This window comes from Enhydra lutris, unplaced genomic scaffold (assembly GCF_002288905.1).
Source record: "Enhydra lutris kenyoni isolate GAN:26980312 unplaced genomic scaffold, ASM228890v2 scaffoldscaffold14, whole genome shotgun sequence".
Classification (NCBI taxonomy): Eukaryota; Metazoa; Chordata; class Mammalia; order Carnivora; family Mustelidae; genus Enhydra; species Enhydra lutris.
In genome coordinates, this window is record NW_019154098.1 from 35445433 (window position 1) to 35472988 (window position 27556).

The 27556-nt window shown below is 47.4% G+C and overlaps 1 protein-coding gene across 2 annotated transcripts; it reads left to right on the plus strand.

The window, feature by feature from the left end:
• The first annotated feature begins 20425 nt into the window (after nucleotides 1–20425).
• On the plus strand, nucleotides 20426–27132 carry LOC111146585 (Kruppel like factor 10). Of its 2 annotated transcripts, none has more exons than XM_022502198.1 (4): nucleotides 20426–20671; nucleotides 23799–24032; nucleotides 24143–25055; nucleotides 25535–27132. In XM_022502198.1, the coding sequence occupies exons 1-4, from the start codon at nucleotides 20636–20638 to the stop codon at nucleotides 25792–25794; spliced, it is 1443 nt and encodes a 480-aa protein (XP_022357906.1). In that variant the 5' UTR covers nucleotides 20426–20635; the 3' UTR covers nucleotides 25795–27132. The 2 variants fall into 2 exon arrangements, 1 of the variants encoding a protein (XP_022357906.1); XR_002640545.1 differs by lacking the exon at nucleotides 20426–20671 and adding an exon at nucleotides 22773–22800.
• The last annotated feature ends 424 nt before the right edge of the window (nucleotides 27133–27556 follow it).

The following is a 27556-nucleotide window of genomic DNA, read 5'->3' on the forward strand; positions in this document are numbered from 1 at the left end:
CTGAGCTGGACTTGATGGGTCCTCCATCTCCCTGCCTGAACCCTTTCAAAATCAGAGTCAAACTTCACTCCTGAACTCTTCTCGGAGGAAGCTGGGTGTGGCTGGACAGCCAGAGGAATCTCACAGCTGATACTTGCCAAGGGGCTAATGGATTGAGAAAGCCAAAGGTATGCCCCACCCTGGAAACCGGGTTTACTGGTAACCACACAATTGATTTATTTCATTCAGGTGATCGCCATTAAATAGTACACATCTGGGGGTGCTGGGGAGGTTCAGTCGGTTACGTGTCTGCCTTCAGCTCAGGTCATGATCCTGGGGTCTTGGGGTCCCGCATCTTGCTCCCTGTTCAGCAGGGAGTCTGCTTCCCCCTCTCCCTCGGTCTCTGCCCCCCACTTGTGCACATGCTCCCTCTCTCAAATAAATAAACTCTTAAAAACAAAAAACAAAAAACCAGTAAGCATCTGATATCATGACGGGCATCCATGCAGGGTACTACGTGAAGCAAGTAAAAACGATAGGTGCCTGCCTTGGAGGTCAGGGACGACCAGACTTCCAGACCCTCCCATGTTCCTTGTGGGCCCTGGGGCTCTCAGATCCTCACCCAGGCACTTACCTACCCAACTTGTTCCTACCCAGCACCGCAGAAACTTCTGACCCACCTTCCAATTCTACTGGCAGTGCCAGCCTCTTGGTCTTTAGGGAGGTAAGGGAGGTAACTCAAGAATCTCAAGGAGGATGGGGCCGGGCCTGGAGGGGCACAGCTAAGGGGCAAGACAGAGCTGAGAGAAGATCCTCCTGTAGAGTTCCACAGGGCCAGAGTCAAGGCCAGCATGCGCCTCTCTGATTGCCCCCTTCCCGTGCCTGCCTTTCCTGCCTTGGCAAACAGAATTGCTGAGGAACGGAAGCACGTTAAAATGCCCTCCCCGACTTCTCCTTCTCTTGGTCAGTTTTAGCATTGCTGACTGAAGAAACTGGTGAGGGGGCTCAGACCCTCACCCCCACCTGTAAATTGCCTTGACCCTCCCTCCCAGGGAGCGTGTCAGTGATGCAGACTCCTGAGTTCCGCCCTCAATGGCTGAGCCTGGGAAGCTGCATTATAAATAAGTGTCACCAGGGATTCCCACTGAGGTGATCAGGGACAAGATTTTGGAGAACACTGTCCTGGGCAGACTGCCTTTGGAGGTGGGCTGAGCAGAGAAGGATGGGGCAGAATATGGCTTCAGTTGAGGTGGGAAGGCAGGTGGCACACAAGTGAAAAAGACTTAAGGATGGGCAACACACACAGCCTGGCAAAGAGCCTGGGAAGGGAGAGTTCACCTGGATCCGTTCATCTCGGGATGCTTTGTTCACGGCTCTATCCCTAGCAGCTAGCAGGGCTCAGACAAGGGGGAGGCAAGTAAGGCACCCAGGGCGCAACATTCAAGGAGGCTCTCATGACCAGTTCCCTGCTCTGTACTTGCACAAACCTAGAGAGGGCACCTGCTAAATGTTGCCCCCAGCCTAGCCCTGGCACCTGCAGCACGCCTGCCACATAGTAGGTCCTCTGTAAATATCTGCTGATATATACATGCATGGATCTCTTCAACAGACATGTACTGAGTACAAGCCTTTACACTAGGTATGGACCATTGAGTGTGTGTGGGGGGGCGGGGGTGTCTAGGAGAAAATGACAGCCTCCAAATGAACTGGACCCAGATCTAGCTCTGAAAGAAGTTTATGATCTGGTAAGTTTGAAAGGCCCGGAAATACAAAATACAAGGGAACAAAGGCTGGTGGAAATGGAAGTTTGGGGGCCGCAGAGGCAGGCTTTAATAGATCTCTCCCAGCCAACGGATTCCGTGAGAGCACGGACCCTGCCTCCTCCAACAGTCTCTGTTCCTGGCACAGTGCAGGCACGTGGCAGACACGATATACATTTGTCAAGGGACTGAATGCTGAGCGCCAGCCCCAGAGTTCTGGAGCTATACCTTGGTGTGTGTGCAACTTCATAACTAAATCTAAGTCTAGAAAAGCAGGTGCCTGGAATTAGTTGAGGCTCATAACAAAGGCCACACTAACAATCTAGCCTAGTGATTGCCACACTTGGCTGATTATCCAAAACACCTGAGGAGTGTTTGGAAAATAATGACTCCCGGGCCCTACCCCAGAGCTACCAAAGCAGGATCTTTAGGGCCAGAACTCAAGAATCTGTATTTGAACTGCCCCCCACCCCCTCCATGCGGTTCACGAGCACTCAGGCTTGGGAACGACAGCTCTGATGGCTCTAATCAGGACTAAAAACTCCAGATTTTATTATTTTTATTTTATTTATTTGACAGAGAGTGAGAGAGCACAAATAGGCAGAGGGGCAGGCAGCCAGAAGGGGAGAAGCAGGCTCCCCACTGAGCAGAGAGCCTGAAATGGGGCTTGATCATGATCTGAGCCCAAGGCAGACAGCCAACCAACTGAGCCACCCAAGCATCCCCAAACCCCAGCTTTTAGGGAGCATTAGACCCAGCCTCTAGGAGTGGCCACAACCCTCACATGACCCCACGCCAGGTGGGGAAGTAGAGGCAGGCAGGGCACAGAAGGCGGCCTGCCTGGGCCCAAATCCACTGACCAGCTGGATGACTCATTTTTGTCTTTAAAATTATTTATTTATTTAATAGAAATTAGATCATAGTATTAGTGATTAGATTATTAATAATTACTTAGCATTATTATAGTAACTACTAATATATAATAGTAGACAATTAGTATTATTAAATTAGAGTAGCTTGAATCATAGTATTGGTGATATTATCTATACTTATTGGTTATTAATATATTGTTATTGATGTATATATTAATTAATGTAATTAGATTTTTTAATTTAAGATTTTATTTATCTATTTGACAGAGAGAACAAGCATAAGCAGGGGGAAATGGCAGGTAAGGGAGAAGTGGGCTACCTGCTGAGTGAGGAGCCTGACGTGGGGCTCGATCCCAGGACCCTGGGATCATGACCAGAGCCAAAGGTAGATGCTTAACCAACTGAGCCCCCCAGACGCCCCTGTAATTAGATTAATAGTTATTAGATTATTAATATATGCTGGAATTCATTTAATGGTATGCTTTCTCCCCCACCTCCACTCTTTTACTTGGATAAAATACGCATAAAATTTACCATCTTAACCATTTTTAGGTGTGCAGTCGGTGGCATTAAGAACATTCATGTCCTTGTGCAGCCATCATCACGCTCCAGTTCCAGGACTCTTTTTATCTTGCAAAAAGGAAACTCTCCACCCATTAAACAATGATCCCTGGGGCCTCCCCTTCTCCAGCCCCGGGCAACAACCATTCTACTCTCTGTCTCTGCAAGTTTGACTACTTCAGGGACCTCATTGTTTCAGTCCGTTCCGGGGTGCTCTACCAAAATACCATAGGTTGAGTGGCTGAAATAAATACTTATTTTTCACGATTCTGGAGACTGGAAAGTCCAAAACCATGAAGCTGGCAGATTAGGTGTCTGGTATGTCCCCACTCTTGTTTCATAGATGGCTATTTTCTCAGTCAATCCTCACGGGGCAGAAGTGGTACGGTAGCCCTCTAGGGTCTCTCTTATAAGGGCCCTAATCCCGTTCATGAAGGTTCCACCCTCATAACCTAATCATCTCCCAAGGATTCTACCTCCAAACACCATCACCTCGGGGTTTAGGTTCCCAAACATATGGATTTTGGAGGGACACTTTCAGTCCGTACCATTTATATAATTAGAATCATACAGTATTTGCCTTCAAGTTTCATCCATGATGTAGCATCCATTTTATTCCTTTTTAAGAATGAATAATATTCCAGTGTATGTATAAACCACATTTTGCTTCTCCATTCATCTGTTGATGGACACTTGGGTTGCTTCCACATCTTAGCTACTGTGAATAACCCTGCTATGAACACAGGTGTACAAATATCTCTTACAGACTCCACTTTCAATTCTTTTGGGTACATCCCCAGAAGTGGAATTGCTGGATCATGTAGTAAATGTTTTCAGATTTTTGAGGACCCACCATACTGTTTTCCACAGGAGCGGCGTCATTTTGCTTGCCCACCGATGGTGTGCATCCGTTCCCACTTCCCCACATCTTTACCACATTTAATTTGTTTTTGTTTTTACCTTAATTATAGCCATCCTAATGGATGTGAGGTGGTATCTCCTTGTGGTTTGGATTTGCGTTTCCCTAATGATAGTGCTGTTGAGCATCTTTTCATACATGGTCCGTCATAGATCCATTTGAGAAATGCCTGAGTACTTTTCCTATTTTTTAATCAGGGTTTTTCGTTGTTGCTGAGATTCAGGAGCTCTCTGTATATTCTGGACATTATCAGATTTACGACTCGCAGACTTGCTGTTGCCTGTGCCTTTGGCTTCATATCCAAGAAATTGTTGCCAAATCCAATATGCATGAATGCTCTTAAATTTCTTTCCACATGTCTCCGTTCCTTCTGCTATACAGAGAGAGGATACAGGTAGCTTGAATGAAGTTAAGGGAGATAATCTTAATAAAGATTTAGCCCAGGGTCCAGTGCAGTAGCCTATGGTCTTTGTCATATGCGCCTTTCTAGCAACACACCCAGCTTCTCAGTTTCCTTTTCTCTTCTCTCCCAAAGCCAGGAGTAGCATCAAAGGATTGGATGCCTGTGGCAGAACTTCACTGATGCTCAGGAGCTTTTGTGGGGAGTTCCATCTGCGACCCAAGAGTGGGGTTCGGAAACCTGATTTTAGAGCAGTGCTAGTCTTACTGGTGTTTTCTTTCCATATAGCTGCACCTGTGCTCACTCTTCTCCCCTCTGGCTCTTTTCTGAGTCCTCTGCCAGCACCTCTGCTCTTCCTGCTCTGCACCCTCATCAGGTGGACCTGGGTATAGAGGGGATGTGACACGTGACTTTGGGAATAGATGAATCTGCGGACCCATGGAGCAACCTCAGCGGGGGTTGGGGGGGAGACACCACAAAGGAAAGCCTCTGCACTCCCAAACCTCGAAGCATCTTTCCACTTAAAAAAACAAGAAAACCAAAAGATTACCTTCTCCCTTCCACACGCTGTCCATCAGCCTCTCCTGACTTTGTCCAGGGAAATGAACTTGCCAAGAGGCTGTTTCTTCCACTGTTAGGATCTCCTTCTATTTCTAAAAAGGAAGAATCAGCTAGATGGTAGCTACTGAAACTCAAGTGCCAGCTCTTAGAGAACCTCTGCTTTAAAAACGTTGTCAAAACGAATTCAGAAGCACAGCCCGAGGATCTCCAGCTGTAAGAAGCGTAGGAAGGACACCTGGGTCAGGCCCCGGAAATGGATTAACAACCTTGGGACCTTTCTGTACTTCATTCCTATTAGTAGTTTTAGACCCTTTTACATAGTTGTTGGGGGGGGGGGTTGGGAAGGGGAAACACCCTTTGTTTTGGAGGATTATGCAAACACTTTTACAAGTGCTTTATTGGTCTGTGTTTAACCTTTACTTAATTGGTCCTAATCACCTTTACTAATTGATGTCCAATGCCCAGAAAAGCTCTGATTCTAAGTTTACAGCCTACTGAAAAAGTGATTAAGATGTGTAAACACAGCAGGAAGCTTCGCACCACAGTTCAGGTGATAAGGGACTTCCAATATATGAAGGGCATCCCCACAGAAACGGAGTTTTATTTGTATGGAGGAGGAAGCCCACAATGGCAGAACTGGGATTAGTGGGGATGGGAGCTACAGGAAGGAAGATACTCACTTGATCCAAGGCCAAACTTTTGAACAATTATAATCATTTTAAAATAAAAATAAAAACAAAGTGTTGTGGGAGGTGGTGAGCCTCTGAGCACTGAAGGGTTGAAATGGGGGTGGGGGAGGTGGGAAGTTCACCTGTCAGGATGCTGGGAGGGGGCTGAGCGGAGGTCAGAGGAGGTCCAACCCAGTTTAGGATTTTCTGATAAAGGTGTGAGCTAGAAAGCTATCTATCTTATCTGGACAGACTTATCTTCTGTCCAGGGCCAGGGAGATGGTTTTCAGACTGGACAAAGGAGAAGGGATTTCTACCTCTGGAGACCTGCTATAGAACATTCCCAGTTCTTTCGACAGGTAGTTACCAAAATAGAGCATGCATGTGAACTTGTTTACAAAATGGAGATGGTATTATGCACTTCAGTCACAGGTGGCTGTAGATACCAAAAAAGAAAATACAGGATTGTGCTTGGAAGGGAGCCTTGGCTCGATAAGTGCTAGAGATTATTATTAGCATTATTATAATGCATGAAAATTAGCTGGTCAGTTTTTTTTCTCAGGACACAGTTATTAGCTAGAGAAACTACTGGAAAGAGGGGTGCCTCCCTGGGTCAGTTGGTAGAGCATGGGACTCTTGAACTTGGGATGGTGAGTTTAAGCCCCACATTGGGTATAGAGCCTACTTAGGAAAAAACAAAAGAAATTCTAGTAATCTTTGAAAATGGCCAGTGGTAGAGTAAGGGGAGGTAGGTTTTTGAGTTTAGAAAACTAAGCTTTACAATAACTTACATTACATAGCATATACTTTACAGTGTACATTAACCTCTTTTGTGTATATATGGAGATATATTATTTATATGTATATTTATAATTACTCAAGGGTTCATTATCCAATTCCTTGAAGTTAGGAAGTTGAGTAGTGAAAATATATTGTAATAAACAAATCACTTATAAAATTGGTCCTTACTAAAACATTTCTCAGCTAACACTCCTATCCTATCAATAAGGTTTATGTGAATCAGTCTTTTGCCATTTAAAAAATTTAGCCAATACAGTACAGTAAAACTGCCAAACTTGCAAAAGATGCAGGATTTCACAAAGTTGACAAAAGTAATATTGGAGGATTGCTTGCATCTCAAGCAAAGACATTGACCAATAAAGATCTGACCTGTTTGAACCAGCATACAATTGAAAAACAGAGCTCTGAGGTGTGCCATGTAAGCCCTTCAGAAGAAAATGACTTAAATATCAAGGGATAAAGGGAAGCTTTAGGAAAAATTGATAAACTCTTAAGTAGTTTGCAAAAGCAACAAATAAAACCCCAAAACCCAACCTCTTCTATGACAGGGCTTTAAAAGTCAAAATGAAAGTTGCTATGGTATATAATTTTGTCAGAAAAATATATGCTGAGAAAAGTAACTAACACCTAATTCATTCTTTAAGAATCAGTGCAGTAAACTGAGGGTCGCTGGAGGGGAGTGGGAGGATAGGGTAACTGGGTGATGATGTGAAGGAGGGCACATAGTGGAATGAGCACTGGGTGTTATATAGGACTGATGAATCACTGGACTCCACCTCTGAAACTAATAGTAATACACTATAGGTTAATTGAATTTAAATTCAAAAAATAAAATTTTAAAAATGCAAAAAAAGGGGCGCCTGGATGGTTCAGTGGGTTAAAGCCTCTGCCTTTGGCTCAGGTCGTGACCTCAGGGTTCTGGGATCAAGCCTCGCATCGCATCGGGTTCTCTGCTCAGCAGAGAGCCTGCTTCCTCCTCTCTCTCTGCCTGCCTCTCTGCCTGCTTGTGATCTCTGTCTGTCAAATAAATAAATAAAATCTTTTAAAAAATGCAAAAAAAAAATCAGTGCACATTTGCAATTATAACCTAGATTTGTTAAACTTAAGAAAACATGTTTTAATATCATTTAGTATCATTTTTCAATATGAGTTTTCAATCAATCCCCCGCCACCATACACCCGTTACCAAACCATGATTCTCTTTTTAAGTGGATTCATATTAAATGTCCTTGGCTGATAGCAATTATCCCCAGATGTGGGAAGAGAAAGGGAGGGAGTATGAGCAAGCCCTAGTGACCTTTCTCAACAGTTGCCTAATTTTTCAGCTAAGTAGCAATGTGAGACAAACAGACCCACTGTCCTTCTTTTAAAGTCTTGTGGAATGGAGGGAGAAAAACATTTCCTCTTCCTAGAGAAAGCCCTAGAAAGTTACCTGGGTTCTTTTACCAGACTTTTGCTGGAAGAGTTTGTAGGGTAAATCTGAAGTAGATAGCAACATTCAAATCAGATACTTAAAGACATTTCAGAGTTTGAACCTCAACTTGACTTTCAATTGCTATTTGACTGTATCCAGATCTAGATCTAGAAAACCATTTTACAAAATGGCCCCTGAGAGTCAAAATTGTGTTGCTTTTGGTCAAATACATTTAGAAGTAATCCCTTCATTTCATTCAGAAGAAAACTAAAGAGAAAGTCAATATGTGACTTTCCCCAGACCACACTGGCTGTTTGTAAATGGCTTGATTAGAACCAAGTCTCCTGAATTTAGAGTTGTGGTTCTCAACCTTGGTTGCACACTGGAATCACCTGACAGCTTTTAAAACTACTGATGTCTAGGTCTCCTCCCCAGAGGTGATGACTTAATTCATCTTGAGTACAGCTGAACTGGGGATTTTTAAGCCCTCCCAGGTGATTCTAACAAGCAACCAAGGTTGAGATCCTGATCTTTCCCAATTTTTGCTCTTGCAAGATGATCTATGTCTCTTCCACTACAGTCCTTTGTATGCTTCCACCATTCTCTTCCAATTAATCCTTTTTTTTCTCTAGTGTTGTCATATCGTAAAAATCATTAAACTCCAACGCTCAAACAGGAGAGCTGTGGGACCACAGAGCAGTGGGCAACTAGTGGCCTCACCTGCTTACACTGGACAGATGGCAAATTTCAATGTCAAATGTAGCACAGAACCAATGCCACTCTAGCAGCAGCCGTATACCCAAATTTAAGTTTAAATATTCTGCATATGCTTGGGTTTTGGATTCTCTCCTGGAGCTGCAGGCAGCAGAAGCTAACCATCCAAGTCCTAGCAGATAGTAATGACTTTTGGAGCTAAAAACTGCAGACTGCCGTGGCAACGTGAGCATGAAGGCAGGCCCTGGACCAACCCATTTTAGCACCTAATTGCTCTTCCCTCAGTGGTGAGACAGTCTTTTCATTCCACTTAATTGGGTATGTTAAAAATGAGTGTTGGGTCCCTATATAAGGAGAGGAGTGGTGAAAAAGCCAACCTAAAAATTAATCTTTTTGAGAAAAGTCATCAGTACAAGGAGACAAACCCATCCCAGAGGCCAAGCCCTTGCAGCGCAGAGCGTGGGACTTTGGGTCCACAATGATCATAATGGCAGGCAAGCTCTCCACACCACTTCCAAGACCACTTGCCGGGCTCTTCAATCTCGCGAGAAGCTCTCACCCCCGCCTCCTGGAGAATGAGCCAATCAGGACAGGCCGGCTCTTAGTAGGCTCTAGCCTGGCGGATTCCCATGATGCTCTATCACAGTGACCTGTCCTGGGAAGGTGGGTTCCCACGGCTGCTTCCTGGTCCCGCCACTCCGAAAGCGGAAGTGCAGGCTTTCCGGGGAACAACCAATCAGACAAATATCTGATCTGCTGGCCCTGGGCGCCCCAGATCTGACTGAACAGAAGGTGGCTTCCATTTTTTTGAAAGATGCGAGGGCCCACTGATGAATACCCACTCCTTTCCTGCGTGGGCTTTCACCTGTAGTTTCAAGCGATTCGGATTTCCATCCCAAACCATGGGGCTCCAAGAGTTCACCTTAATGGTATTCAAACTCTTTTTCGTTTTATCCAGTCATTTCTGGAGCATTCATTCCACAGTTTCTTGAAGGATAGGAAAGTAGAGATGGTACTTTAATGCCTCAGGACACAAGAACTTGAGCAACACTCTCCTTATCATATATTAATTTTGTGGCGTATCCTAGGACCATAATACAAAGTGTAATACAAACTACTACCAATTACAGTTTTGAATTAGCTGTGTGAGCTAATTAGAGGCCAAATTGCTCCACCTTTTGGTTTAGGGGTTCAGGGAAGCCATCTCTCAACGCTTATTAGAGAGGTGCCCCTTATGTGATTAATTCTGGGGAGCGGACCCAAAGTTACGACCCTCCCTGAGTTTACAGCCTTATGGAAAACAGAGACTCTTGAATTATAGATAACCATGCTGTGGGGTGTGTCCCGCAGAAGATGCACAGTTAAATGACTTCCTAAGGTTTTCTGACAAATCAGTGGTGTCACCCAAAGCTCAGGGAAACAACCCCCCACGACTTGACGTATCCTAACACATCTTTCGCTAAAGTTGCCCACATTGCGTTGGGGCCCAGCCCCTGTCTGCTAGGGACCGATTGAAGATGAATGCTGCAAGAGGCCATGATGAAAGGAAGTTGACTGCAGCCAAAAAGATGTCAAAGAGGGGATGTTGTGATGATGTTGGGATCTGTTGTGAGGTAACTGTGAAGAAGAGGGCACCTGAAATGGGAGTTAATTTTGGGTTCGGAACTGTGGGGCTGCACTGTAAAGCCTTTACACCTGTGGTAGAGGAGAGTTTTAGGCGTTTTGTTTGCTTTTATCCTTTTGCTTTTTACCCCAGGTGAAGAAATGTTAGTTAAAAACTCAGTTTTTAAGCAATTCCTCATTAACCTATGCAAGATCCTTTTCTTATTTTACCTTTTCTTTTTTACTTCCAGACCCTGATGTCATTTTCCTTTGCCCCCATAGCACCCACTCTTATGTTTAATATACCTTTATAAGTACGTGTATACCTTTTTGCAAAAGGTATATCATTTTTATGCCAGCGCGTCTTTACAGGAATGATAACGTGCTCTAAATCCCATTCTGTTTCCTACATTTTCCCCTTAATTCTGGGTTTTTAGATCCGTCAAAGCTGCTGTGTACATCTGGTTGGCACTTCTGTTACTTAGTTTTCAACAGCGCACATCTGCCATGTTTTTCTCGTCCTTTTCTCCAGTGATAAGCATCTAGACTGTTTCCAACATTCAGCTACCCCAAGAAATTCTGTGATAAACATCTTTATGGGCCTGTGGGAGAATTTCCCAGGCATATATATTCCAGAGTTTTTGCACAGATTTCATAAGACATGACCCATTACCTCCCTTCTGACAGTACCCATTCTTAGACATTCAAAGGCGGAGCTCAGAGTAGACGCACTAGGTCTTAGGGAACTGTCTAAAGCTCTTTGCCTGTGAGTGCCACGAGAAAGGGGATGTTTGGAAAAATTGTGCCAGAATGATCCGACTTGCAAAACCAAAAGATGCAACATATATGTATTCTCTGGGAAGTATGAGAGCTATTTAGCATTACAAATAAAAAATATTTTCTACACATACTTCTCTTGGGGGGCACAAATATTCTATTCAATATTTGCTCCCACTTTCCATGTTTGGTTAGTTTGTATGACTTGGTTTGAAACATGATTTGACTTGGGCATGGCCAGTCCTCACCCTGGTTGGTAGTGGGAGGCACGGAAGGGGAGGTGGAAGTGGGAGACCAGAGTGTCTTGCTGGGCAGAAGCCTGACCTCACTTGATGAGTTGTGTCTCCCGCCCTGTCTATAGGTGTCATTCTCATGGTGTTGGAGGTTTGGCTGGAATATTACAGTGACAATAAATAGATTTTCAAGGAACATGTATAGAGTACTTGCTACTCAAAATGTGTACCCCAGACTGGCAGCTTAGGCATCACCTGGGACACTGTTAGAGTGCGGAATCTTGGATCCCACTCCAGGGCCCCGAATCGGAATCTGCCCTTCCCAGGATCCCCGAGGGATTCTATGCACATTAGCACTGCTTCAGTCTTTGCCAGACATTTTCACATGGATTGACTTCCTTAAGCTCTTCCCAACACCCCTGACTTCTTTGGGTATAGTTATGTTCTTCCCATGTTACAGCTGAAGAAACTGAGGCTTGGCACGTTAAAATGACCAGCCCAAGAGTACCAGAAGAGCCCAGCACAAAAAGATTTTCAAACCCTGCAACTGCCCTCAAGGTCATACTTTTGTTTTTATCCCCTTCTCCCCATGTCCATTTTCCCTCATTCCAATAGGAAAACACCCAGGAAGAGCTAATTTCAGAGCCAAACAGAAGTGGAGTGGAGGTGAAGCCTCCCAGTCTCCCCAGGGATGTGAACTACCACTGAGACAGGAACAATCACTGCCCTTCAGCCTTAGTCCTGCCCCTGCTGCGTGGCAACTTTGGGTTCAGAGGGGCAGGCGGATCTTTAGGGAGTGCAAAGTAGGTGGCGATATCAGTCCCTCCCCTGAGTAAAGTGTTCCAGGTTTCATTTTTCCTTCTTAAAAGCAGGCCAAGCAGGGGTGCTTACTCCGGGGTTCCCCCAGGTCCCCAAAGCATTGGTGGCTAGAATTGAGGAGTCTGGGAACTTAGCCTTTTCCGCCCTATAACTAAAGGAAACAAACCCACAGTGGCATCCACAGGACCTGCGACTTTGTAACTAATAGAAATCACAGATATTTCCATACTGAGTTGCAACTGTTGCACATCTCCAAATCTCCTTTATGCTCATCCTGACTTCAGTACTCTGGGTATTAGACCACACTACATCCTGTTATTGAATATGTTCAAGAAAGTGTACTCTATTGCTAAATGACAACTTTATTTTTTGATATTTTGATAATCATAAATCCATATAATGGTTTTCTCTGTCATCTTACAAATATCAACTATGAGCTTAAAAACATTATTCTGCAAAGGAGCTTACAGGCTTCATTAAACCATATAAGGACCATGTCAAATTTTGGAAGCTATCTCATCTCCCAGTCTGTTTTTGGTTGGTTTGGGTCACCCTCTTCCCACATTTGTTTTATATCTCTTTTTTGGAAACAACATAGCATCGAAAGCCAAAAGGGCCTATGTGCTTGTCTTCAGGGGTGGAAACAAAGGATTTCCTGAGAAGACTACATTGCACAGCCAGGCTTGGTGGGAGTGAGGGCTGAAGAACTCCAAGGGAGAACATTTGTGACTATTCTGTTATTCTAGATCTTCTCAACATTCAGAAGATTTCAACTAAAAATGCCATGCTACTTTCTGGGTAGAGGGACCATTAACCATGGCTGTCTTTTTTTTTTTTTTTCTTTTAAAGATTTTATTTATTTATTTGACAGAGAGGTCACAAGCAGGCAGAGAGGCAGGCAGAGAGATAGGGGGAAGCAGGCTCCCTGCTGAGCAGAGAGCCCGATGTGGGACTCGATCCCAGGACCCTGAGATCATGACCTGAGCCGAAGGCAGTGGCTTAACCCACTGAGCCACCCAGGTGCCCAACCATGGCTGTCTTTGGTCACTTTCCCTTCAGCAGGCTTGTGTTATGGTCTCAGTTATAGCTGACAAAGGAGCGGGACGATGTTTGGCCTTTGAAAAGGAAGACCCACCTTTCACACCCATGACATCAACCACGATTACCAGGATTCTGAAGTCTGAAAAGTTAAGTTAGTAACTGGCACTATCCAGAGAAAATGCAAGCTGTAAGAATTCTACCTTGATGGTTATCAATGTGTGGAAAGATGTCCATGATAGATAAAGCTTTCTTTCTTTCTTTCTTTTTTTTAAAGCGGGTTACAAAATAGCACATTTTATTCTATAGAGAGAGGGGAAAGTGAGAGGGCTGGGCAGAGGGAAAGAGTCTGAAAAAATAAATATCAAAATATTAATTGCTAATTCGGGGTAGTGGAATCACAGGAGATCTTCATCTTTTATTCCGGGGTTTTTTGTTTTTTGTTTTAAGATTTTTAAATTTATTATTCGACAGAGAGAGACACAGCAAGAGAAGGAACACAAGCGGGGAAACCGGAGAGGGAGAAGCAGGCTTTAAGCAGAACAGGGAGCCGGATGCGGGCCTGATCCCAGGACCCTGGGATCATGACCTGAGCTGAAGGCAGACGCTTAAGGACAGAGCCAATCAGGTAGGTGCCCCTTTTATTCCTGTTTTGTTGTTTGTTATTCCTTTTTTTTTTTTTTTTAATGATCAGCATGTATTACTTTTGTTAAAAAAGAAACAAGGCAATGAGGCTATTTTCACTTTGTAAAAGTCAAAATATTGAGCAACTCTATTTTACCACTAGTTGGAACCTCGCTGAGCCACTTAGCCACCTAACTAGCTTCGCACCTCTTAGGGAAATAGGAAAGTGGAAAAAGTTTAATTCTGTACAAAAAAATTCTAACATAAGGTGCTGTAATATACCATGGACTTTGTATAGCGGGTCAGATTAGGTCCCCCGTATTGTTAAGGCACCGGGCAGCCCTTGGTTCTTAACAGACCCACCATCAAAGAGAGCGGCCCTCCTTCTTCCCATACACATTGATTTCCATCACAGAGTGCTCAGTAGAGTGCTTGGTGGGGGGGGGGGGGGGGGCTGTGTCTTTTTCTTCAGATCTATATACTTTCCGTTTTTCCAAGTTCTTACTCCAGTTGTTCTTCCTTTCCTATTTCATGCGTTTTTCTAGCCCTCCTTCCTGGGGCTTTCTCCCAGCTGGTTTACCTTTTTTTTTTTTTTTTTTTTTTTTTTTAAGTATTCTTATAAGATGAATATTTCAAACACTGTGGCTGCCATTCCAGCACTGAAACACTCACACGCCCACCATTTCAGTGATTTCTTGTGGCACAGCAAACCACCCCAAGACCCAGGGACACTCCTACAGACAGAAGAGGGGGGTAGTGCCCCCCCTCCAGAAATGCTGTGTGGGTTGCCCTTCCACAAATCATTCTTGATTTTTCGGGTCAGGACTTCAAGTAGAACTCATCTCTGCTCCAGGCTGTGTCAGCTGGGCCTGCTTGGCTGGTGCTGGAGGGTCCCAAGTGGGCCTGCTCACGCATCCGGAGTCCTGGGTCTAGCTGTCCACTGGGGCGCCTTGGTCTCGTCGTGGCCATTCTCCGTTCAAATGTTCTTATTCAGGAGTTTAGCCTCTGCCTCCTGGCTGGTTTCCAAGAGGGTGAAAATGGAAACTCCAAAGGCTTCTTAAGACCTTAAGGCGTGAAGTCCCCCAGTGCCACCCCCCTGATTCTCTGGGCCAAAGGGAGTCACAGGACCAGCACCCATTCACCAGGTTGAGGACAGATTTCACCCTAAATGCAGGAATAGCAAAGTCACCTTGGAAGAGGCTAGGCAGCACAGAAGAGGTTGTTGTGACCATCTTCAGACACAATTTACTCAACATAAAATGTTGAAGATTTTATTATCATTTTTATTTACTTCCGGTTTTAAAAAAAAAAAGATTTTATGTATTTATTTGACAGAGCAAGACACAGAGAGAGAGGGAACACAAGCAGGAGGAGAGGGAGAGGGAGAGGGAGAGGGAGAAGCAGGCTTCCCACCAAGCAGGGAGACCGATGAGGGGCTCTATCCCCAGACCCCGGGATCATGACCTGAGCCGAAGGCAGCCGCTTAATGACTGAGCCACCCAGGCGCCCTACCGTTCTTTTTTAAATTAAGCTGTACACCCCGTCTGGGGCTTGAACTCACAATTGCAAGATCAAGAGTTGCACGCTCCACCAACTGAGCCAGGCACCCCTGAGAGTTCAAAAAAACTTTTTTAAATTTTAATGAGCTTAAAAACCGCAGTAATTAGTATAATGAAAATTATAAATAATATTCGCTGGTCAGAGAGGATGTTTTTCCTAACCTGTGTGACACTTTCACTTTCTGAATCAGCCCTTGCTTGCCTCTCCTCTCTACTTTATGCCATAGTAGACCAAGAAATTTTAAGTTCTTGGTACGGAGGAGAAGTCCTCGCCTGTCACCCTTCGCCAACATTTCACCACATGGCTCTAGCCTCTCAGCCTCCCTCCGGAGCCTGCAGCTCTCCAGGGACCCACTGTCAGTTCTCTTATCTCTTGTTTACTCTTCCTGAGGGCTTGCAACCGCTCCTCTGGCTTCAGCCGCCACCTATACCCTGATTCCTCCCAGATTCTAATCTCTGGCCCAGATCTTTCTCTCCTGGGCTCCAGACCTAAAATTTCAACTGCCTCCTGGGCATCTCTATTTGGATGTCCCACAGGTCATCTTATCTTTATATGTCCCAAGTCAGATTTGGCATTTTATTCCTCTCCACCAAAACCTAGCTCCCCATGGCGTGTTCGTTGGGCAACAAAGTTCTGTTTCATCCAGTGAATCAAGCCAGAACCCGGCAATCCTCCTCCACATCTCCCTTCTTCTCAGGCCTGCTTCCAGTGAATTGCCACATCCTTGTTTCCTGCGATTTCCATTCTGTTCTTTCCCCGCCTGCCACCAGTTTTCCTCATTTAGGCCAGTATCGTCTTTGCTGCCTGCATTATTGCAAAAGCTTTCTCACTGGTGTTAGACCTCCACCCCTCTGGTCTGTGCTCCACACTGAGCCAAAATGGGCTTTCTGTACCATCACTCCTTGCTAAAATATGTCAGTAGGTCCCCATTGTCCTCAGGATAAAAGTTCTACTTCCACATTCCTTAGCATGTCATGCAGAGGCCCTTTCTGCTTGGGGCTGTTTCCCTTAACACCCTAAGCTCCGCATCCTGCCTCTCAAATCTGTGATCCAGACAGTTCCAAGCATCCTGAATCCCCAGTGATCTCTCTAGTCTCCACCTCTACCCCTCATCTGCTCTCTCTTAGGGATCAGCTGAGGGAAGCCTTCCCTCATCCCTTCCCTGGCCCTCCTAGGACACTCTATGCACACCCCTTTCCTAGCATTTACCACACTCTAGAGTCATGGTGGCCTCATATATTTACTTCTCCTGCTATTCTGGAAGCTCCTTCCACATAATTATATTGCTTTTCCTCAGTGTTCAGCTAGTGCCCGGCATATGGTGGGACAATGGGTGAATGGTGATGATACCCACAGACTTTCAGGAGCAATGAGAAGATGCTGTCAGTTTCACTATGGGTTAATTCCATAACTCAGCTGAGGGCTCTTTACATGTCAGCCCCAAGGCCACTTCCTTCATGATTCTGATGGAAGGAGAAACCAACACCACAGCAGGCAGGGTCAGCGGTTACCTAAGGTACTGCTTACTACTGCCCGGAACGTTTTTTTAATCTTGCCCACAGTGACAGTTTTCCATGTGTGGTCCTTCAGTGACACAAGCTAGGGGTAATGTATGGAAGGATCTGTACTTCTGCTCTAGGTATTTGTCCACATTCTGTCTGTAACTCCTTTGCGTCTTCAGAGACAACCTACAATTTTATTTCTTCCATTAAAGAAATCTCGAGTGCCTCATATAGAACACACAGTGGGCCAGAAAGATTGCGACATGACCACCACCTGAAGGAGCTCAGATCTGGGTGTAGTAGAAGTAAAATACTTCTTGCAATAAGATGTGGTATGTGCTCCATGCCCAGCATGGAGTGTGGACAGAGTGCTGTGGGAACAGAGGACAGTGGATTCACCTTGAAGTTATCAAGGAAGGCTTCAACAAGATGGCAGTAGAGCAAAGGAAACCAAAGGAGCCTTTCAAAGTTAAGATATACATTTTTTCCAAGACACCAGGGCTCCTGTTACACTTTAAAGAAAATATGTATTTCACACTGTGGCCTATAATTTCCTCAGTAATCTGGCTCCTCCTGCCTCACTCTCCAACCCTGCCCTCCCCCATCTCCCACTTCCCCTAGCACCCTCCAAACTTCTAGCCACATTGCATCACAGAGCAAACTCCTTCCTGGTAGGACCCTGTGATAGCTGTTGCCTCTACTCAGGTACATTGTCCCTGAATCTGCCTCTCCTCTCAGTAGGTTTTTAGTCCCTTCTGCAAAACAAGATTCTCTTATCTCCTAAATCAAACCATAGTCATAATCACAATCATTGCGATTCTATGTGTTGTAGTTAACTTCACCTTCATAAGTGATTTAATAATATATATATATAGAAAGAGAGAGAGACAGACAGACAGAGAGACCTGTCTTTGTCTTCCCGTCTAGGCTTTTTGAGAGCAGGGACCTGGACATTTTTGTTCCTTCCAGTTGTCTGGGTACCTAGAACACATAGTAGGTGTTCAGTAAATACCTGTTGAATGGACTGGATAAATGAGCAACACAGTATTTACTGAATGAGGACATGGCTTAGAGATGTGGAATTGTACCATATGTTTGAGGAACAGCAAGCCATTTGCTGTGGCTTTGGGCAACGGTATGTCTGGGTGGGAGAGGAGGTTGGAAGGGTGGGGGGGAGACCATACAGCTCTGAATGGAACAGCCTCTTATCTCCTAGGCAACAGGAGCCACAGATCCTTTTTTTAAGTAGGGAGTGTCATGATTGGATCGTGACTTTCAAAACACCACTCTAGTGGCTGTATGGAGAGTTTGGGACTAAAAATCGGCTGGGGTGGAGTTGGAGTTTGGGTGGGGACATTGCAGATTATTTAATCCAAGGGAGAGTTGATACTGAGTGACCTGGAGTAACAATCGAAGGACAGAAATGGAAAGTGAGGAAAAAGATATTTTAGAGGCAAAACTGTTGGGATCTGAGGACCAACTGGATCCAGGACTTTGAGGGAGAAGGTGAAGGCCAGATGGAAGATGATGAATCCATACAGGAAGGAGCAGAAATGATTTTAGTTTTGGTAATGTTGAGTCTGAGGTGCCTGAGAACATCTTTCTCTGAATCTCTAGGAATTGTGCCACCACCACACTGTTCCTCCTACCCCTTTTCTCTTTTCTTTCCTGTTTTGAATCACTCCCACAAGCCATGAATGCTCCCTGCTTCTCAGCGTGCTGGGACATCATGCCAGCAGGCCCCACATTCCTGAAGAAGGGACTGGGTCCAGACCTGAGGGCTGGCTGGCTGTGGCCACCCGAGGGGGCCGCTCCCTCACAGGAAGGAAGACTGGCCTGTGGAGGGGGTGGCTCCCTGACAGGAAGGAAGGCTGGCCTGCTGGTTGGGCACAGAGGGGAGCTTCCACTACTGCAGCAGGTGCCCAGGGCCAGCTGCTCCAACCCCACAGGCTCACATCAACAGGATGGGACAGCCCAGGCGGAAGGAAGCCTACAGGAAGGGACACCCCTGCAGACAGAGTGGGGGCATGGGGTGGAGGGGAGACAGGAAGAGCTGCCTGGGCTGCTGAGCTGGCACCCCTCCAGCTGATTCAGGAGAGGCAGTGACAGGAGACCATTCAATCCCCAGCCCTGGTCAGCTGTATTATTACTAGTGTTGTTGGCTATCCGGGGCCTTAGCTAAACCAGAAGGAAACACTGGAAGACGTTCATGGATTTGCCAGTTTCTAAAATAATTCCCTTCCTACGCTCATTCTGTGGTCATTGGGAAAGAAAGGTCATTTGCCTTAGCCTTTCAGTTAACGCAGAGACGAGACGGCTTGAGGAGAGGCAGTGATCTGTGCCACGTGTTCAGCCTGTCCAAAGGAGATAAAATCTCCAGTTTGCTTTCAGCGGGGTTATCACTGCCCAGCTCTCCCAACAACAGCTGCTGTGAACGGGCACGCAACGGCCAAAAGAGGGCAAACTCGGAACGAAAACTCCAAATCTGAGGTCCTGGCTCTCCTCCGACCCCCCAGGGGGTCGGAGGTGGGGTGGTGGGGCAAGGGGTGAGGTAGCGCCTTAGCGGGGGCGGTGTGTCTTTGACCAGGCGGGCATCCCCGCAGCAACCCCAACCCCAGGCGCGCCTGGGCGCGGGGCGGGCGCCGGGCGACCCTAGGAGACCCTTCCCCACGAGCAGTTTCCAGGCAGGCGCTTCCGGAGGCCTTGGCCCGGAGTGGGGATGGGGTCTACCTTTGAAACAGCCGGTAGACTGCAATTTAAAGTTTACATCGAGCTCAAAACTCGATTCCGCAGCCGAGCGTCTGCGCCACAGAAGGAAAAGAACTCGAGTCTATAGCCCTTCATCACCCCATTGGTCCAGTTCTCAAGGCTTCCTGCAGTCCCCACACCGTTCTCTCGGCCGCCTGGAGGAAGGATGGGCGGGGAGGGCAGGGGCGGGCACTGCTGCCTGCAACGCAGAAGGGGAGGGCGAGTCCGCTCCGGTGGCCGGGGCGTGGGCGGGGGAGCCCCCACAGAAGCAGGTGTCGGCTCAATGACAGGGCTCCCCTCCCTGCCCTCCCCGCCTCCGTGCTCCCCACAGCTCAGCGAGGCAAAACCCAGTAAATGCTCGAGAAATGCAGCTCAGTCGGTCAGCAGGCTCTGCTTTCTTGCCAGACGCCTAAGAGGACGGCGCTTCCAAATGCAAATCTCTTGGCTCGGGCGCCTTGGCTAGCAGCCGCCGCCTCCCCCGCCCGGCTGCCCGGCGTCCCGCCCACCCCGCGGCGGGACGAGATGGGGCCCCGAGGAGAGGGGACGGGGCGGAGCGGGCATCCCGCCCCACCTCCCACGTGGGGCCGGCCCTCCGCAGGGCCTGGGCGCGCCGCCGCCGCGCCTCCGGGCTAGGCCCCCAGCTCGCGGCACCGCCCCCTAGGCCGGAGCGGAGGACTGCAGGGGAGGGTGGGCTAGGGGTGGGGGGTGTCACTGAGTCAGGTGGTGTTGGGAGTTCCCTCGGGCAGGGCCTAGGGAACACGCTGCCGGGGATTGTGTACACGCTCCACTGACACAAGCTTCACGCTGCCGGGCAGCCGCTGATCACGCGTGGCCCCGGGAGCTCATTGGCCGACGCCTCACACACCTTTGTCGCTGATTGGCCGGCCGCAGGCTCCGCCCCCACCCCCGCCCGCGGCGCGGGGCAGGCGGAGAGGCTACCTGAATGGGGAGGGGGCAGACGGCGCGGAGCGCGGCGGCGGCGGGAGCGGCGGCGGGAGCGGCGTCGAGTGTCTCCGGGCGTCCGTCTGTGGCCAAGCAGCAGAGCAGCCAGTCAGCTCGCGGCTGGCGGCCAGGCAGCCAACCATGCTCAACTTCGGCGCTTCTCTCCAGCAGGCTGCGGTAAGTCACCTGGGGATGCCCTAGTCCTTCCCTTCCTCGCTGCGTCTGAGGGGCCAGCCGGGGCACTAGCCCCGAGCCCTTGACATCAGCGGCGCCTGCTGCAGCGGAGTCCTGGGGGAGGAAGGGGCTTTCTGCCTGCACACTGGGCATTGGTGAGGGCGTGTGTGTCACGGAGTGGGTCAGGACAGGCGGATTGGGATCTACAGCCGAAGGGACCGGGGTCTTACTCAAGGTGTCATGAGGGGAAGGGGTAGCTCCGCTGGGAGACTTGAGGCAGATGAGGGGGAGGATAACTGGAAGGGTTTGAGGAGGGGGCTGCTGCCCTGGCAGCGAGGACAGGGGAAGGTGTGGAAAGGGAAAGGGGTGACAAGGGGGCTACCCTGCACCTGGCACCCGAGAGAGATGCCGCCGTCTGGATCAGGAATGCGACCCAGGGCGGGAGGGGGCTGCTTACTGGCATTTGAGGGGCGGGGTGTCCACAGGAGAGGAGAGGGGGCTGCCCCTCTCGGGGGTCTGAGCCGAGGCTTGTGGTACTGGGGCTGCTCAGCAGACAGCCGGGGCCGGGGGGAGGGGGCGCCCGGCGTGGGGGCGGAGGAGTGGCACGTGGGCCTCGGACCACCCGGGGGGTACGAGGAGGTGCGCCCCCAGACGTCGGCAGGGGACTCCCCATCCCCCGCGGGAGCAAGTGGCCGCCTTCTGAGGACCCTCTGGGAGGGGGGTAGGGAGATGCCTTGGGGATGGGAGGGTGGAAAGCGGGAGCCAGCAGCGGGGCGGGGGATGTGGGCGGGGGGAGCTGGGGCCGCGAGACGCGGGGGCCGCGTGTCGAGGCGGGAGCCGCGGGCCGTGGGGCCGCGCGTCTGGAGCCGGAGCCTGTGGGGGCTGCACGTCTGGGAACCCGTGGAGACTCGGCTGGCGGAGATGGAGCTGCCGGAAACCGCGGGGAGGGGGCGCAGCGTCTGCGGGAAAGACTGGGTGGTCTGAGGTCCCGCGGGCGGCGTGGGCGGGAAGCGCCGAGGGCTCGGCCGGATCCCCGGGGGCTGTGGCCGGGAGGAGGGCGGGGGCCGGGTTTCCGCGGGGACCCGGCTCCTCCTCCGGCAGCTGAGGCGGAGGCAGGGGGATGGGCCGGGAGCGAGTGCGCCCAGGGAGCTTCTCGTCCCGGAGTGACCCAGCCCCGGCCTGCGCCAGGGGCGGCAACGAGGCCCAGCCCCGCTGTCGGTTCCTAAGGGAACGGCGGCTCTCCGGGAGCGGGGAGGGGCGGGCGCTCCCGGAGCCGGCGCCCGCGGCCCCGCCCCTCCCCGCGGGCTCGGGCGCGCACTGCCGGGCGGTTGGCGGCGGTGCCCGCGGCCCCTCCCCCGGGCCGGCGCGAGGGCGGGGGCCCGCGGGCTCAGGAAGTAGGTGAAAGGTGACGGCGCGGCAATTCCCAGTTCACGTTTCCTGCGCGGCCGGGAGCAGCCGCTGATCACGCTTTGTTCACATGCCTCGCCCCCTCCTCCCCCGCGCCCCCCGCCCTTCACGGTCCAGCCAATCCGGGCCCGAGCCGCTGGGCAGGCTGGCCAATGGCGGGGGCAGGGGCGCGGGGACGTGCGAGCGGCGAGGAATGTTCCCAGTGACTCACCCGCGAGCCTCATTGAGGTTAGGGCGGCCCCATCCGTCTGTCCCCGCCAGCTAGGATCTCCCCCGCCGTCCACCCCCGCCCTTCGTCTGCCTCCCCCGCCCGTGCCTCCACCCGTTCTTCCCTTTCCTGCCTCGCGCCCCACTCCCTTTCCTCCCCTCTCCGCTTCTCTTCCTGCCCTTCCCAGCTCACACTCCCCTTCCCTGCTTGCCTGCCTTTTCATTTTTTTTTTATTCTTTGCATTGGCGTCTTTGGGCTTTTACACATACAGGCGCTGTCCGTTGCAGCTTACATAAAGGGGCGTGCGATTATGCAATAGCCTTACTAGTGAAATTTCAAGAGCTCTGGCTCCTTTTCTGGGGATTTCAACACGAAGGGTGTATGCATTTTTTTTTTTTTTTTTTTTTAAAAACAAGCATTGAGAATAATACCTTGCAGTGTAAAGAATGCTTTTCGGTTTTTTACACGATCTCTACTTAGACCAAAAGAATGGGATCACATTAATGGATGAGGGGAGGTGGTGGGTGGTACCATTTTTTTTTTTTTTAAAGACCAGCTCAAGGAACTTTAATATGAAGCATTAAACACTTGATAAAGGGAGCGATGCAAAGCATGTGCTGTCATTCTTGTCATCAGTTATTTTTAAAAAATTAAAATACATTCAGTTGGACTATTGAAGATTCATTACAGTCAGTTTTTTGCAGATTCTGGGTAGAAGATTAAATTTTATGATTGGCCATTTTTAAGTAGTATTCCATTAGCTGGTCGTAGTTGTGCATAGCAAACCATTGTGTGAAAAGGAACACAAACATGAAGAACCTGAAGTTTCAATAAAGCTTTGGGATTTTTCCACATATTTCAACATATCTCTCTTTACTGGAGATAATCGAGCTATGAAAGATTTCAGGTAACCTAATGCAGTAATTTTAAAGAGCCGCTGAGGATTTCTATGCTGTTGACTTTATTCTAAAGTGGAAAGTGACTTTCCAAAGGTCAGATCCGTATCAGCAGGACAGAGCTCTGTGCACTACACTTAGCCTTTTTAAGAAAGTTGTGAGGTTCCCCGCCCCCCATTAGGAACTGGTATCTCAAAAGTCCTCATGCCACACCTGCAGTGTTGAAAAAAGAACTTTTGTGGAGCCTTCCTGTAGTTATTTTGTCTGACCCCAGTTGCAAAGGCTACTCTGGGAAGAATATAAAATTTCTAAATCAGGTTCTTCTTTTTTTTCTTTTGGATCATATATGCATTGCTATCTTTAGCCTTGGTCTCCTTAATGGCAATAATGTGCTCCTTTCTCCCTTGCAAGGATATCGATGTTCAACCCTAAGTGCGAAAGAATGAAAATGAAGATTTTATTTTTACCATTACCATTAGTTGGGGTGAGAGAAAATTATTTCAGAAACTTGGAAAGTTGTGTAAATTGTAAAGAAAAAAGTTTGCATGTTGCTCTGTGTGTTACTTGGATGACAAGAATATGCTTAAAATCATTTGATCTTTTTTTTTTTTTTCTTTAGGAGGAAAGGATGGAAATGATTTCTGAAAGATCAAAAGAGACTCTGTTTTCATGGAACAAAGCTACAGAAAAGAGTGATTTTGAAGCTGTAGAAGCACTTATGTCAATGAGCTGCAGTTGGAAGTCTGATTTTAAGAAATACATTGAAAACAGACCTGTTACTCCAGTGTCCGATATGTCCGAGGAAGAGAATCTACTCCCGGGTACACCTGATTTTCATACGATCCCGGCATTTGTAAGTCTTACTGTTTTTAAGATGAGAATGCAGATGACAGAATATTTTTTATCATTTACACAATGAACTTAATTTCTCATGTCCATTGCCTGTATATTTTTCTTTTCTAGTGTTTGACTCCACCTTACAGTCCTTCTGATTTTGAACCCTCTCAAGTGTCAAATTTGATGGCATCAGCGCCATCTACTGGACACTTCAAATCATTCTCAGATGTTGCCAAGCCTCATATTGCTGCACCTTTCAAAGATGAAGATAAGAGCCCAGTATCTGCCCCCAAACTGCCCAAGGCTCAGGCCACGAGTGTGATTCGTCACACAGCTGATGCCCAGCTGTGTAACAACCGATCTTGCCCAGTGAAAGCAGCCAGCGTTCTCAACTATCAGGACAATTCTTTTCGAAGAAGAACCCACATAACTGTTGAGGCTACAAGAAAAAACATCCCCTGTGCAGCTGTGTCACCGAACAGATCCAAGTGTGAAAAAAACACAGCGGCAGACGTTGATGAGAAAGCAAGTCCTGCACTTTATGATTTTTCTGTGCCTTCCTCAGAAACCGTCATCTGTAGACCTCAGCCAGCCCCTGTGTCCCCACAACAGAAGTCAGTGTTGGTCTCTCCACCTGCAGTATCAACAGGGGGAGTGCCACCTATGCCAGTCATCTGTCAGATGGTTCCCCTCCCTGCCAACAACCCTGTTGTGACAACAGTCGTTCCTAGCACTCCACCCAGTCAGCCACCAGCTGTCTGCCCACCTGTTGTGTTCATGGGCACTCAGGTGCCCAAAGGCGCTGTCATGTTTGTCGTACCGCAGCCCGTTGTTCAGAACCCAAAGCCTCCAGTGGTGAGCCCAAATGGCACCAGACTCTCCCCTATTGCCCCTGCTCCGGGGTTTTCCCCTTCCGCAGCAAAAGTCACTCCTCAGATTGACTCCTCCAGGATAAGAAGTCACATCTGCAGCCACCCAGGATGTGGCAAGACGTACTTTAAGAGCTCTCATCTGAAGGCCCACATGAGAACACACACAGGTACCAACCACTTCTTACTTGTGTCTTAGAAAGTTAGATATGTGTTTTGAGGCCATGATCACAAATGTGAACCAAGCATGTTAAAGAAGAGCTTCCTTTATTAGCCAGTTCAGTGGCTGCTATTACCACTACAAGTTCCCGCAAAAGATTTCCTCAAAGTGTTTTTGTCTTAATTTCTCAAATGATTCTTAAGTGTCTGAGTAGTTTAGTAAAGTATCTGTAAAGCCTTCGTACCATAGTTGAAGTCAGAAAACCTTTTTATTTTTGACTTTTTATAAAGGGAAGTTTTCTATGAATGTGACAGAGTGAAAGTTGACAATAGAGCAGTACACATGTTCACTTAACAGTTGATTCATTTAGTGGCTTTTATTTTGGAAAAGATTCTCTTTAGATATTTAACATGTAAGATGTAATTAGATATGTAATTTCCAATGATTTGGTAAATACGTGTAATGATGATCTGAATTTCTTTGTCTCAGGAGAAAAGCCTTTTAGCTGTAGCTGGAAAGGCTGTGAAAGGAGGTTTGCCCGTTCTGATGAACTGTCCAGACACCGGCGAACCCACACGGGCGAAAAGAAATTTGCTTGTCCCATGTGTGACCGGCGGTTCATGAGGAGTGACCATTTGACCAAGCACGCCCGGCGCCATCTGTCAGCCAAGAAGCTACCAAACTGGCAGATGGAAGTGAGCAAGTTAAATGACATTGCCTTACCTCCAACCCCTGCCCCCACGCAGTGACCGCTCAGAAGGTGAGAAGCAGAAGTAACTTTGGTCACAGCCAGGAACCAGTGGTGATGTAAAAACGCTTCCACTGCAAAGTCTGTGGCCCTCCAGTGTGGGCCAAGAGCAGAAGCCCTACAGCCTGAGGAGAAGGCTCGGCCTGGGTTAGAGGACAAGTGCTGCAGCCACAAGCAGGTCACGGAGTGGCAGGATTCATTTCTTATCACGTAAGAGAGATGAGAAAGCTTTTATTCCTTTAAATATTTTTTGAAGGTTTCAGATGAGGTCAACACAGGTAGCACAGATTTTGAATTTGTGTGCACAATTTATTACTTCATTTTCACCATTTATACTTGAGACCAACTTTTCAATGTGATTCTTCTAAAGCACTGGTTTCAAGAGTAGAGAGACTGGAAATAAACATTACGGTACAGAGACGGAGATGGAACATTGATTTGTATTATTATGAATATTGGCATCTTTTCCTAGTTACCTTGTTTACTATTTCTAGTCTTTCCAGTCAACTTCGTGGATGTAGTTGTTAAATATATCTAGAACTAGCATTTTTATACTTGCTAACGTTTGGAATTAAGCAGCTGTATATTGCCGAAGAGGGCCCAAAGAATTGGAATCCTCAATAATTTAATTGCTTTGAGGTATAGCTACAATTTTTTTGTGTGTTTTTGTTTTGAAAGTTTAACAGATGACTGTATCTAGGCATTTTATTATGCTTTGAACTTTTAGTTTGCCTGCAGTTTCTTGTGTAGATTTGAAAATTGTATACCAATGTGTTTTCTGTAGACTCTAAGATACGTTGCACTTTGTTTAGAAAAAAAATTTGAAGATAAAAATATATTGTAAAAAAGGGATACCAAGAATTTTAGATAACTCCTTGAAAAAGATGGCTTATGTCATCAGTAAAGTACCCTTATATTATGAGGATGTAACGTGTGCTTTATTGAATTAGAAAGTTAGTGACCACTATTCACATGGACAGATGTCCTGTTAATTTATAGGAGTTTTTCATTGGGGGGGCTGGGGGGAGGTGGAACTGGATCAATAAAAGTTGGTTAAAACATTCACTTTTGTTAACAGTATTTCTGTTACATTCTGTTGTATAGTGGATGATACACACAGTGGTAAAACAAAAGTAAATTGTTCAAAATATATAGTGAAAAATGACACTATATTCCCATTTAACATTTTTCTCTTGGATATTGATTTCTGACATCAAAACTTGGACCCTTGGAAAACAAGAATTTTCTTTTAATAAAAACTTTGTGATTTACAATTTGCACAACATTTCTTTTGTTGTACTTTATATCTTGTTTACAATAAAGAATTTCCTTTGGTATATTTACTTGGTTGGTTGCATTTGTTGAAAACCATTCTCAGTCTAACCATGACAGCGATCACTTATGGTACTAGCCAAAAACTTAGTGTCTGAATTTTCTCTAGGAGCTTCATTCAAATTTAGAACTGCAGGAGTATATCCTTAACACGCATCAGTTTATAGAGAGTATACAGAGTGAGGCCTGGGATCCACATATTCATTGAGATAATTTGCAAGCCTGCCCAGCTAAAAAAACCAACACATTTTAATTTCTATTTTATTTTTAAAGATTTTATTTATTTGACAGACAGTGAGAGAGGGAACACAAGCAGGGGGAGTGGGAGAGGGAGAAGCAGGCTTCCTGATGCGGGGCTCAATCCCAGGACCCCAGGATTATGACCTGAGCCAAAGGCAGAAGCCGAACGACTGAGCCACCCAGGCGCCCCT